Genomic DNA, 13,981 nt, shown 5'->3' on the forward strand with positions numbered 1-13,981 from the left:
AGGGAAAAAATCTCGGTCAGTCTCAGAATACCTGTGCAGCTTCTGCGATCCTCCTCCCTTCACAGGCACAGTCAGTGGCAAGAATCCCAAACCAATGTGGTACAGCCCTTCTGGGAGCTGTTGGGTGACAAAATAAAACCTCTGGTTTCCCTCCAGGCCATGGCTAAAGCACCATGGTGGAAAGCTGTGTGTATGTGAAAACTACCTGCTGCGGAAGGGACGAATAAGGCTTTGGGGACTGGTTTTCCACACTTTTACACCATTTTCAATGGTGTGCTGCTAATCTGCATGTAGAGCAGAATTGAGCATGTTTGCCTTCAGGATTGCCAACTAATGTATTACATCAATGCTAAATCCATGTTTGATTTTGTTCTCCCACCATGTTTGCCTGTGCCAAATTCTTCAGCTCAGCACACTACATAGGTCAGCCTATTAAAATCAAGGTATAAATAGTGACAAGTGAGCTTTTGCTTCTGTAAGTATTCTGTTTGAAGTGCTCTGTCTGACACAACTAGGGCTGGATTTGATACCAGCTCTCTTGTAAGAAGTCAATTTTTAATACAGAATCATACTGTTGCTCCTGCATTTTCAAAGTTTCTTGGGAGAAATATCATCAGTGCGACCGAAAGCTAGAAAAGTATGAAAATAGTTCAGGGGCTGGGACACGGATACCAGATTAGTGTCTTCTAATGCATCAGCTCCTGCAGACAGGTCTTCCCACTCCAGTGCTTGAAGATCATGCAGCGACTTTTGCTATACATGCAGCACACACAAACTAGTTGCCGGTTCCCCCATGCTGCACAGGGCAGAAGCACAGACAAGTCTTCCAATTACAATTTCTATCTGCTTCACTTGTACTGTGGTTTCTCTCACCCATGCCCACAGACATGACAGGCTGTAAGATATTGCCTGGGTGGCGATTCCTGCAGCTAAAGCCTGGGAGATCAGTGTGGCATCCAGATATGACTTTCTAATCATAAGTTTGCTTTTATGTGGTGCCTTTTATCTGAGGATCTCCAAGTGCTTTACAGCCTCTAATTAAAGCTTGTCACACCCCATGAGCTGTTCTGATGCTCTTTCTTTCTAGTATCTCTGAATGTTAGAGCTAAAAAGATGGCTTGCAAGTATTCCACTGTGCGCTGCGGTCCAGTTAGATTCTGCATACCAAGTGAAGACTTTGATGGGAAATTTCCGAGGAGGTTGTACTGGTGGTTCAGAAGATGTTCCAGTTCCCCCTGAGCTTGTGCTGGGCTGGTGCCTAAGGAGATGGTCCCCTAGGCATTTTGTACATGTCTAAATTAATAAAAACTTCTTCTTTTCCCAATAGCACTGGCCACTGTTAACTTTCAGAAACTGGAACCTGGGCTACTGAAATATCTGGACACAGTACAGGTAAGATGCAGAAAAACTTTATTCACCTAGATTTTCTAGGACAGCGTTAGAAATGAAGCACTGATAATCTGGTTTGGTTTTGTGTGTTGGTTTGGGGTTCTTTTTGAACAAATGTTTGGGCTTCCTTCTCATTAGGCCAAATCCTTCTGGAATCAGTGAAAATACTTACGATGATGTCTCTGGAAAGTGAAGGTTTTAGGCATGCTGTTATCCAGCACCTTCTTAGAAGCTTTCCATTCAAGCTGTGCCCTGTGGCCTGTGTTTAGCCGTTAGGGGTTAGATTTGTTCACACTTTCAAGTGTTGATACCCAGCAGCATCCTACTTTGCAACTGTCAGACCTCTCTCTTGAAGTTCAATCGTCTTTTTCCCAAACTCTTTTACCCTGATGCTGTGGATGCCGTCAAGAGCATGTTTGAAAACTGTAGTCTTCAAATGCTGGGTGCTGATCTACTGCAGTTCTTTCAGGGTACACTGTGATGGGTGTTTCAGTTATCTCCAATAATTCATATTCAGTGTAGATGTGTAAAGTTATATTAATGGCATGCTGCGCGGAAGAGAGCATTGGCTCCACTAGGCATTTGGTCCTATTTCTGCTAGGACCTGCGGGAGAACCGATCAGAGGAACACTTTGATTTCAGATACACTTCCACAGTAACTTCACAAAACACCTTCCACACAGCGCAGTCCCAGGCTCTTCCTGCCTTCTCAGCAGCCCAGCCTCCCTGGCATTAACAGTGCTCACTGCAGAAAAGCATACAAATTTAGTGTGTTGCTTCAGCATCTTTAAGGCCCTGTGCTGTCGGACATGTGAATCAGGAGTAGGGAATTGCCTAATGAACACCTGATGCGAAAGGGATCTTGATTGTGTGATGCGGGAGTACTGAGGGAATAACAAGTTTTGCTTTTTAGTGACAGGTTCTCTCTCTTTGCATCCTCTGCCCTCTTCTTTCCCTGTTGCTCTGCTTGCTCCAAATGTCAGCCTGGAAAGCTGTGAACAATTGACTTCTGCCCCCGGCTGTGATCGATTCTCTTCTGATCTCTTCCCTTGGCTTTTGCCTGGACTGTGAAAGGAAACCTTGCTGCTGACATGCTGAACATTAAATCCTACCACTTTAAGTTGTTTTTTTTTCCTGTACAGGCAAAAGAGGTTCTGCTGCATGTGCTTTTGCCTTCTTTAGGTCTTACAAAATTCCCCAAACCCTGCAAACGAACGGAAGGCGTCACCTTCCCCACCAACTGAATACATAAATGCAACATGGCCCAATAAAAGCAGCTCCTCCTTTGCCACACTTGCTAATTACAAGATCGGAAGCCTGTCATTCATATTTGTAAGGATTATGAAGCTATGTTATCTTTTCCTTGTTATGGTCTCTTATTCCAGAGGGTGATAAAACTCCTTCTTTGACTAGTTTACTGAGGACAGATTGATTAAACATATTTCCCGGAGCTGGACTGAACCTGGAACAATTAGATTATTACAGGCACCTGCGGTTGTTTTCTCCTAATGAAACACGAGTTTCTTTAATGCCACTTATCTTGGCCATTTCATGTGGCATCAGATAAAGCCCCTATCAAATAAAGGACAAAATTGCCTTGACTAGAAATAAATACCATGAGCAGGGAGTGCCAGCCAGGCTGAGCGCATGTTGTCCTGTCCGGTGTGATGGGGCTGGGTGGAATTCTACAGGACCTAAGGGAGCTGGCAGGCGGTGACAAATGGGAAGCAATTGCTCTGTGTGCAGAGCCTTTTTAATGAAGACCTAATTCCTGCAAAGGCTAATTCTTTCCTGCCAACACCATATGCGGCATTAAAAAGACATTAAACCGCTAAGGTCTGCTGTTCCCACCTTGGCAAGCATTGGCTGCAGTGCACCTGCAAACTCTCAGCTGGCAGTAGCGTAGCTGATAAGCAGACATTTATAAATGTGTATTTCTAGCAGAAGCTAAACAGTGACAGTTGGTTTGTCTTTTTGTTACAGCTCTACCAAACAACAGTATCTAGAACTGTTTGGTATCACCTGATTGTGTGTCGTGGTTTTTGCTTTGTGCCTAGCAGGGTACTTCTCTGCTTTTCCTGCCTGTTCTGGGCCCACAGCATCTTCTTCCTCACTTGTTCAGAACTCCTTAGCTGCCTTTTTTTATGCCAACTTGAGAAGAAAACACTCTTGTAAACCATGTTGCCAAACTGCATTTGAACAATGCTTCTCTAGAAAATAGGGATGAGTGCAAGATAGGGATAAATAGTGCAAGACTGCCCGTTTTAACTCTTTGTTTTTGTTTTGATACAGAGAGGTCAGCCAAAGATGGTCATGGAGTATTGGACCGGATGGTTTGATAACTGGGGAGGCCCTCACTGTGTCTTTGATGCAGACGGTGAGCACCATATACTGTTCTTGTAGATAAGGGAGTTTATTGCTTGGCAAACGGTCACAGGAAAATGACACACAACTTCCTCAAATTTTCTGTCCTGCTGCAACCTTTGCTTTGTGTAAGTCTTTGTAAATGAATAATCTCTCAGTGAGTGGGTCACATTGCCATGCCTTGGATTTTCTTTAGTAGAGTTATTAAACAGCAGCTCTTTTTAAAAAAAATTAAATTTTTTCTTTTTATTCGTCAAAGAGGGACTCTATGGGCTGTGCAGAGAGCCAGACATCTTAAGATATTAGTGTCAATGTGTCCTAAGGCCTCGAGCTACTCTATGTTGATTTTAAAAATGCAGCCCAGTGATTTAAATCATCTTTCACCTCCTGAGCTGAGCTAACCTAAATTCTGTGAAGACCATATTTGTATTTTGTAAAAACATCACAAGTTTTATGAAACCTGCATCATAATGAACACTTGTGTAGTGAATAAACACTCCTCATTAAGAGAGGATTATTTTACTTTTTGTGGGCATATGGTGAACTTAAGCCTTTTGCAAGTATAGCACCTTCTGAAAAGTATCCGTTTTTTTCTAGTTTAAAAGCTCATTAGGAAGGAAGACAAGTACTAAAAAAAACCCCCAAAAAACAACCCAAGAACCTCTGGGGCATCTAAAGTACAGTGAAAACAGAGCTATATAAGACTATTTATTTTAATGACTCCCTCATCCTCCTGCAATTGTCTTTGTAATTGGGTCACTGGTGTGTTTAGGAGTCTGATTGAGTAGTCCTTAAAACTCTTCTGCTTAAAAGCAAAATTCCTGCTCTAGTACATTAGCTTTACCCTTTTTCACCTATAGGAGAGGTATATTTGAATGTATTAATATGTCCCGATATGTCAGTAGACGTGCTGCCCTTACTGAGGGCAAAATACAAATCACAGTACAAATCACTGTAATTACAGAGGTGTGACTGACTGACAAGGCCCAGAATGTTTGTGTCTACTTTGAATTACTGGAAGAGTGTTAGCCTAGCTTCTTGGTCTGTGGCCTTCCTGGCATTGCCCTTCCTTTACAGAAATGGTGAATACTGTAGCAAGCATCCTCAAATTAGGAGCATCCATCAATCTCTACATGTTTCACGGAGGCACCAACTTTGGCTTCATGAACGGTGCTTTGGAGGCTGATGAATACAAGTCAGATGTCACCAGTTATGGTGAGTTTTCTTTCACTGCTTTGCCCACGCACCTATTGTGAGAGTGCAGCTCAGACTCCCCTTTGGGCTAGTTACAGTTGACAGAAGCATTAAGAAATGATCAGTACAACCACTTTGTCCTGGAGAGACGAGTTGGAACATAGCTTGGAAGCAAATGCCTGTTTAAATGGGGGTTTACATTAGCGTTTCCTATTTCCAGACCCATTCCAGGATGTGGAGGAGCCCCTAATTCTGAACTGGGAATAGAAGTCGCAGATGGTGACTTTGCTTCATGTTATCTCCATGCTGCTCTTCTTTCTAGGGAAGATGGTGCTCCAAGATACAGTTCTGTTTTTTAATTTTACCAAGTCAAATTGTACTGTAAAGCTCTTTTCATCCCAACAGCCCTTTGTTAAAATTGTTAATTGTTGACTTTATCCTGTGTGAAATTCTGGATATGTGCAAATTAGATGTCTAAAAGTACGTTGCTCCTCGGTGAGTGGCTCTTCTCCAAATTAAGCAACTCTATGCTTGTCTAGCTACATTGACACAGATAAAAGTGTACAGGTTTCCATAATATAGCCAGTGCCAAGAAAATTGTGTCTTGGGCTTTTACTTCTTTGATGTCAGTGTACATGAAGGCTGTCCCAGAGCTGCTGTATGTTTTTTAAAACATATATGCTTCTTTTTCAGATTACGACGCTGTGCTGACAGAGGCTGGAGACTATACATCCAAATTTTTCAAGCTCCGACAACTCTTCAGCATGATCATTGGTAATTATAAATCCAAGAACTAAAATACTGTTCTACGTACAGTGTTAAATCAGAGACTTGTTTAAACTGGCCCTTCTGCTGGAGCCCTGTGACTCTGGTTCGTTGACTGGCTGGATGCTTCTTCCAAAAGTTGGGAGGGAGGACCAAAGGAGGTCTGGAGTGGCCTTAAATCTGTGTTGGCTTTTTGCATCTGAAATAGTTGTTCCATCTTTCTCTTTCTTTTTGCATCACAGGCCAGCCTCTTCCTCTCCCTCCCGTGATTGAAAGCAAGGCATCATACGGTGCAATCCTGTTGCATCAATACATCTCTCTCTGGGATGTGTTACCATCTCTCTTACAGGTAGTACTACCAATTTTAATGCATCGCAGTACTAAAAAGCATCACCTCTTAGGTGGAAAAGGGAATTAGTGCGCTGGCTTGTTATCCCATGAGGATAAGGTTGGGGAATGTTTTGTCAAGGATATGCAAAGGAGACAAATCTTTTCTCTCACCTGTTTTACTGCTACTTCTGTTCTCTTGGACTTCCAGTTTTGCAAGTCCTTGGCTCCCTTTTCTGGTACCTTGTCTTCATTGCTGTAGCTTTCATTGAGTCATAAGGTAAATCAGGTTGGAACAGACCTCTGGAGTCTTACAGGGTAAATGTAACCTGTGGCAGAGTGGAACACCTATCTTTAATGAATTGCCTCTATGTGGCCTGTCAATGCTGAGAGGCCACTTCTGCCGTTAAATTTGTTTCTCCTTTGCAGCCCATTAAGTCAGAGTTTCCTATTAACATGGAGAATCTACATCTAAATGATAGCAGTGGGCAGTCATATGGATATGTGCTCTACGAGACTGTCATATTTGGTGGTGGACATCTGCATTCAAGGGACCATGTCCGGGACCGAGCACAGGTAAGGAGCAGAGGGCAACTGTGACTACCTTCAGTCAGATGTAAATGCTTTGGTCTTGGCAGCTAGGCAGGAAGTGGGTCAACCATGAAGGAAAATGTGAAGTTTTAGATTAGAAGTGTGATTTGCTCTTTTCAGTTCTCAGATAAGCCCCAAACCTTATCATTTGTAAATCAGCTTGAGGTTCCAGTCTACTAAACCGTACAATATCTTTAAACGTGAGAATATTGAATGTTCTGAGAAATGTTGTGATTTTTTTTCCCCACCTAGACTGAATCAGTGACACAGTTACGGACGCAGAGTTCTAGTTTCAAGTAGAGACAACAATTTCCTCCCCAAATACAACTTCAGTAACCTATGCAACACATGATTATAGTATAATTGATGAGAAGTTGCTCTCCTCTCTTGTGCTCTGTTCTGCAGGTGTTTGTTAATACCATGTATGTTGGTGAGCTGGACTACAACACAGTGGAGCTCTCCCTTCCTGAAGGACAGGTAACTAACTGGAGATTCCTCACAGCAATAGTATGTGGATAACAGAACCAAGACCGCTAAAGAGGCATAGCTCTCAAGAAGGCACCTCCCACCTAATCCATTTAACTAGCTGGTATGGTAGCCTGACACAGGGAACGGTTGTTATACCCTAATTAGACACTATTTCACTAGTGAAATACAGTGTGATTTCACTGCCAAGTTACTCTTTGTGATTGAGAAGTGGTTTTTGAATACTTTTCCATGGAGAAAATTCAAGTCATTGTAGTCCTTGCTGCACAAAAATTTGCCAGCCTTCCTGCCACACCCACAACTGTAGACATCGAGTACCAGTACCCTGTTTGGGCAGATTAAGTCCCCGTAGGCTTCATCTTCCTTAGCACAAAGCAGGTTTTAAGGGGGTTTGGGGGCTTTTGCACCTTTTGGGTCTCAAATGAAATGAGGGGGAATGTCTCTCTTTAGCTCTGAGAGTAGTCTTACCGTAGCAGAAGTTGGCAATAAGACTAGTATATTGAGTGAATGCATGTCAACAGAGCTGTTCATGGCTCCTAGGAGTAGGTGAGTGGGTGGATATACTCGTTGTTCTTACAACTTGTGGGAGAGCTATATGACATAAGCGTGTACTATGTCAAACTCCGTTTCTGGCTCTGTGGGTGATATCAAAATGGTACTTAAAAATTCAACAGAAAAAAAAGAAAACTTTTATGAAAAGGCTGAGAGTTCCTCAGTGGCATAACTATTTGCCATTGCTGAAAGATATGGGGACACTGTTCTGTCACATAATCCAGAACTTTAAAGTAAACAGATAAATTGCAACTGCCAAAGGTATTGGTGCCACCTCCCCTCTTAATCACCTCTACTGACCTCTGTTAACCAAGCATTATGGCTGATACAGCACATGCTGCGCACTGGTCCAGCTGATGCTCTTCCTTTTGGTTTTTTTTACAGGGATTCAGGCAGCTAAGGCTCTTGGTAGAGAACCGCGGTCGCGTCAATTATGGCCTGGCATTGAATGAACAGAGGAAAGGTAAGTTAAGAAGTTCTTTGCCCTCAAACTGTCCTAGATAGTTCCCTGAGTTTAAACACTGTAGAACTGTCTTGTGTACTTTACACAGAACCAAACTGAAGACCCAATACCGCTATCATAGTGTTAGCCAAGACTACCATCTGGGAGTCAGTGGAAAATGGTGTGACGGAAGGAACTTGTTAAAAAACAGAGTTGGTCACCCCCTGTCTGGAGTGATTGTAGATGAAAAGTAGTGGCTGCTTGATGGCTTGCATTAAGGCTCGTATTTCATAGGGGTACAACTAAACCCAAGGCCATCAATGAATCTTATTCTGCTCTAGATTTGCTAGGTGATGTTAGGGTACCCTTTCTCTTGCTCTGTGAGCATGTTACTTCCCAGGGAGAGAAGGAAAATACCTTTTTTAATCTGTGTTTTCCCCTGGGGGTTTGATATTGGAGGATCACAACATTTAAAAACTCGCACAATATCAGGAGGAATGAATTGCATCCTGTTGAGCAGAATTTACTAAAACGTTCAAGCCTATCACACACAGTTGTGGAGCTGGAAGAGGTCGAAACCCCAGGATTCTTTTTTAGTGGGGAACTGTATGCAAAAACTATACAAAATAGACTAATGGAGTTAGGCACGTGATTGTACTAATTTTATTTTACTACAGAAGAGGTGCATAAAGCCTCTGTGCTGCTTAGGCAGTCTCAACTGCAGTCCTGTAATTAGGAGGCTGGATTAGGACCCAGGCTTTGCCTGCTACATGGAGAATATCTAACAAGAGAGTGCTGAAGGTAAATTACTTATTAAGGTGTCTTAAGATCCTTGGATGAAAAGCACTGGATCAGCACTGGACATTAGTGCTTGCCCATGTTATATTTTGCTGTGCCTATTAGAGAAGTAACTGATCTACTGCTTTAAAAAAATCGCTACATGGACAGCTAACTAAAAAACAACAATAACAACACAACCCCATCTGCTGTGTGTGCCAACAATGTTTTCTGCTTGGAGGGTGTTTAACGACTTGGTGAGTTGAAGCAAAGAAGAGAGTGGAGAGGCCAAAGTATAGTAATGTTCCCCACTCAATCTGGATGAGCAATGGGACCATATGGACTCTAATTCCATTGCAGAATGTGGCTGCTTTCCATCTCCTGCTGTTCCTCACATTCAAAGAGGAAAATTTATCAGCTTTAGCTGTTTTTCAGCTCTTCATTACCCCCATTGCTCTTGCAGGCTTAATTGGTGACGTCTTCTTGAATAAAACCCCCTTGAGGAATTTCAAGATTTACAGTTTGGAGATGAAACCTGGCTTCATGAAAAGGTTTGTGGGATTTCAAAATTTTTTCTTCCTCATTTGAAACCAACTGTTTACCAGCAGTACAAAATCTAATAGGTAGCAGTTAAATGTATCAGAAAGGCAACACAAGGTAAAAGTAGGTAGGTGGATTTTTGCACCGATAAGTTCCTTGCTGATACCTTTGCCCAAAATAGTGCAGAAAATGGTGCCACTTTATCCATACCATTATTTAGGGGTGGAATGTATTTCCACTGTGGATGATCTACAGACTTCCTCGCAGCCTGTACAGCAGGGTTAGATCGGGTAGGTAAAAGCACGGCTCACCCAGAGGGGTGGGTCCCAACACACCCACATGTTGGAGAAGTTTGTGTCTTTTAGCAATATGGCTGATATATTTAGTAATTCAAACTTGCAAGGGACGGATTAATTCTAGGAAGCTACTAATGGTACATTAACAAGTCCAGATGGCTTCCTCTCTTTTAAGTTATTTTGCTTTAATTCAAGAAAGACTGAAAAAGAAATCTAGCAGGGGTAAGTCACAGAGCCTCTGTTAGTAGATACAGAAAACCTTAGCAAACGTTTAAGGCAACAGATGCCCTGTGGACTCTGGCCACGATCCAGAGAGACTGTTTTCAGTTATGTTGTTAATACCAAAAAGAAACACGTGTGCATCCCCCCAGATATCACAGCTCCCGCACTGCGTGTAGGAAGGAGAGAGAGGCCACGTTAAACTGAAATGGTTTTTAAAAGGAAAAAAGTCTACATTTTGAAATTTCTAAGGACAATCTTAACAGGTGCTGGGGGGCTACTTGAAGGATTCTTATTGATGGGGTAACTCGCAGGTAACCTTTGCCTGCAGGGTTTTAGAAGAATATTTCCAGTGAGGAACATTTAAAGCAATGAACCGCCATGCCCAAACAAAAGCAAGATTAGTCAACACTACAGTCAGTTACTGGCAATTGACCAGTAGCAATGAAATACAATCAGCTTACAGTCGCTGCGTAGGAGGATGGAGCGCATGGTATTGTGAAAGGAATTGTCGTAGGCTTTTAGTTGAATAATTCAGTAGCAGTCAAGCTGCACTGAATCAATAACTTCCCTGAATCCAAGAGATGCAGTTCGTAGGGGTCAGAAGGAACACGTTCTGACAGAAGCTCAAGGCTTCTGTGGGACTTCTACACTCCTTGTTTTCTCTTCTGTTTGTCCCCTGCTCCCATATTGTTGCCACAGGTAAGAAATAATGCCAGATTGCCCCTAATTACTGCAAACTTGCAAGGATGTGCTCATGTTCCTCGAAAGGAACATGGGCAGGAATGTCTGGTTTAAATCCTGTTCTGCAGGAACAGGATTTAAAGTTCTGTTCAGTATCAGTTCTGCAGGTTTTCCTTTAGCCTGTGCAAGCCACATGCATTTAAAGCTTGCACCGTGGCACTGTCATATCTGAAGGAGAATGGGCACTTCAGCAGCCAATATGAGGCAGAGATTTTTATGTTGCTGTAAAGTATTAGAGGTGGTGATAGCTCCATATATCCTTTTCTTTTACCAGAAACTGGCTTATCAGTGATGTGGCAAGCATAGGATAATGAAGACTGAGACATGTTACCACCACTACACTTATCTTAAGCGGAGGGGATAGATCAGCTAGATGCTTGCCTTGAATGTTTACAGGAGATAAACATTTCATCCCTTTGCAGCATGAAGAATATTACCTTTAGGCCCTACCACTAGAAAGCAACTGCTTGACATTTCAGGCATGCAAGGGAGTAGCAATCTTGTAACAACATCCATCTGCCGTTGTAAGCAGGGGTTTGAAACGATCTTGAGACCAGTGTTGTGTCACTCAGTGCTGCCTGGTGCTTCCCTGCTGTGTTTGGTCATTCTCTTACAGCTTGCGACATACTGCTGGATGGAGTGCAGTCCCAGATTACTTTGTGGGTCCGGCTTTTTTTCGTGGAAGGCTGTGGATAGAGCATCAGCCACAGGACACTTTCTTGAAGCTACAGGCAAGTCCTGGTTTTCTTTCCGCCCTATTTTTTCTCGATCAAGATTTTTAAAAAGCTGGTTAGAGAGACACTTGTGTAATAGCTCTGACTGAGCTCTGTCTTGTAGTCTGTAGTTTTCTAGTCTTCCTCTGATCTTGGAGAAAGAGAATTATTTTGAGGGTGTAGAAGTCTTCTCAAGCTAGCAGGTAATTCTGTTCAGTCTGTAGTGGTCCTGATGGGAAAACATGTGCAATACTGACCCTGCAGAGCTGCTAATGAACAGTTAGTCTTTTTTATTGACATACAAATGCTATTTCTTTTCTAGTTGCAGAGGAGTAATGGGCACAAAAAATAAAGGAGGCACTAGTTTAATCCCTACCTCCTCAATGTGATATGGAAAGAGTCACTTCTTTGTAGACATGGCATGAGAGTTAGCGTTCACATCTTCCTTCTGTGGAAGAACGCTGCTCTTGCATAGAACTTAAGATGAGATATTAAGTATTATTAAACTTCCTCCTCCAATTTCATTCCCTTAGAGCCAAGGTTCATGCCAATCATACTGCTTGCTTTTGCATTTACGCTTTGTTGTAAATTATGCTAGTCAGTAGCAATACAGTATTTCTGTCACCTGGGAAATAGGTGAGGGGAGATATTCTATGCTTGGGAAGAAATAAAAGATATGTCTGTTCAAAAGGATGAAGTTTCCTGTACAAGCATGAATCATGAATTGCACATTTTTGAAAGCTTTATCCTTTTAATTGGTACATTAAGGATAACTCCTGTTCAACAGGGCTTACTTAAACGTTCATGGCTTTAGGGAGTTGCACAGGGAAAGCAAGCAGAAAACCTGCAGAAAGTGGCCTGAAAGAATGCAAGTGTGAAAGTAGACTTAGTTTCCTGTGGGGATGCTAACTAGGCAATACAGCTGCATCAATAATTCTGTGTACTTTCTTGATTCTAGGGCTGGGAAAAAGGAGTTGTGTTTGTCAATGGTCAGAACCTGGGCCGCTACTGGAAAATTGGACCTCAGGAAACACTCTACCTTCCCGGCCCCTGGTTATGGAAAGGGAGCAATGAGGTGAGAGGCTTTGGTGGGATTCTCTTTGCTTGTTTGTATTATTAAAGATCCTGCTCTGAGTCATGTCTCAAAGAGCTAGACATACACAGTATATTAATCACCTATCTCTAGCTGAAAACCAGCACAATAGAGAGGAAGGAGACTGTCATCTCCTAAGATCTGTGAAAATTTGGGAAGGTGCTGCTCTAAAGCTGACTATGGCTCTGACAACCATTAAGACATGATGAGGATGGCAGCTAAACTTCAAAGCACTGCATCAAGTTCAAAATCAAGATAAACCTGATACGATGCTGGTTCATTTTCTGCATCATGTGGTACTGAAGAAGAATCACAGTTACTGTTCAGACTCACATTGATTGATCTCTTTAAATGATGCTTCCTTCCCCTGCTGTGATCGTATGCCTTTTCCTCCTAAAAATATTTAAAGTAACTCAGCCTTTGTACGAAGGAACTTTATATATCCCTCTCTTCTGCAGATTGTCATTTTTGAAGAACGCACTGCAGGACGGATAATACAATCTGTCGACATACCTTATTTAGGAAGGACACAGTACGTGGACTGACGAGAGCTTCTTTCCCGTGTTTGGTTCATCTTGAATATTCCTGGTTGCATGTCTGGGGACACGATGGCCCAGGCACTTGGGCATGTTAATTTCCACTAGACCCAGGTAAAGGATTTGCTTTTTGACAGTAAGTTCAGAAGAGAGAATGGGCCCCAAAGGAACCAGAGTCCATTGTTTCATAGATGGATGCGGAAGCTCGTCTCCCTGCACTACTGAGGACCCACAGCTTGGATGGCCACGCATGATGTTCTGGACCACCTGGTGAACATGGGGGAGTAAAAAGGTGCTGGAGGCAGGAGAGAGAGACTAAGAACTGAAGCCATCTGAACTGAAAGCTGAGCTCAGTTCTTCAGTGACTTTAAAAATGTGTTATTACTGGCTTCCTTGTTTTTATAAGTAGATAGGGAGAAAATAGTTGGTGAACATGTGAGTAACCAGGTGTGGAAAACCATTTTGTTGTGCTTCCAGGCAGAATTTAGCAACTCTCTCTGCAAAGAGGCCATTACTTGTTCACTTGTTGGAAGCCAAGTTGGTTGTCAAACGACTTTAATTCGAGCTTTTTTCCCACTAAGGTTTACTACGGAGGTTGTCTCTCTCTCAAAAAGGAAAAAAAAAAAGTTTTAAAAAGTGGAATGTGTTTTGTCCTCTATCAAATACGTCATTATGTTTCAGGCCAGGCAGGAGTGAGAACTTCCAAGGAGGAGGTGCAGGAGGAGAAAAGGACAAGTTAGTCTTCCAGTCAGCCCTCCACCCCTGCTCTCACCGTGAAGCACCTGAAGATGAAATTCCCCCTTGTAAAATGAGCAGAGATCAGATTTTGGTTGGGGAAGAAGTAAAGGGGTTGCATACATAGTTGCAAATGGGCAAGCACATCCATACTTTCTAGTTAAACCTGCTGTGAAATCTTGGGACCTTGGGTCCTGTTTTCTTTTTTCTTTTTGTCC

At 42.6% G+C, this 13,981-nt stretch overlaps 1 protein-coding gene across 1 annotated transcript in view; it reads left to right on the forward strand.

The window, feature by feature from the left end:
* Nucleotides 1–13,630, forward strand: part of GLB1L2 (galactosidase, beta 1-like 2) — a 25,917-nt gene extending 12,287 nt beyond the window's left edge. Inside the window, exons 9-20 of the mRNA XM_009333430.1 lie at nucleotides 1,328–1,392; nucleotides 3,682–3,766; nucleotides 4,831–4,968; nucleotides 5,641–5,721; nucleotides 5,955–6,061; nucleotides 6,469–6,615; nucleotides 7,036–7,107; nucleotides 8,053–8,131; nucleotides 9,351–9,438; nucleotides 11,303–11,417; nucleotides 12,358–12,474; nucleotides 12,951–13,630. Coding sequence (XP_009331705.1) covers nucleotides 1,328–1,392; nucleotides 3,682–3,766; nucleotides 4,831–4,968; nucleotides 5,641–5,721; nucleotides 5,955–6,061; nucleotides 6,469–6,615; nucleotides 7,036–7,107; nucleotides 8,053–8,131; nucleotides 9,351–9,438; nucleotides 11,303–11,417; nucleotides 12,358–12,474; nucleotides 12,951–13,037 — 1,181 coding nt within the window. The 3' untranslated portion in view covers nucleotides 13,038–13,630. The remainder of the gene's footprint in view (nucleotides 1–1,327; nucleotides 1,393–3,681; nucleotides 3,767–4,830; nucleotides 4,969–5,640; nucleotides 5,722–5,954; nucleotides 6,062–6,468; nucleotides 6,616–7,035; nucleotides 7,108–8,052; nucleotides 8,132–9,350; nucleotides 9,439–11,302; nucleotides 11,418–12,357; nucleotides 12,475–12,950) is intronic.
* Nucleotides 13,631–13,981: the final 351 nt, after the last annotated feature.

This window comes from Pygoscelis adeliae, unplaced genomic scaffold (genome assembly GCF_000699105.1).
Source record: "Pygoscelis adeliae isolate BGI_AS28 unplaced genomic scaffold, ASM69910v1 Scaffold151, whole genome shotgun sequence".
Taxonomy (NCBI): Eukaryota; Metazoa; Chordata; class Aves; order Sphenisciformes; family Spheniscidae; genus Pygoscelis; species Pygoscelis adeliae.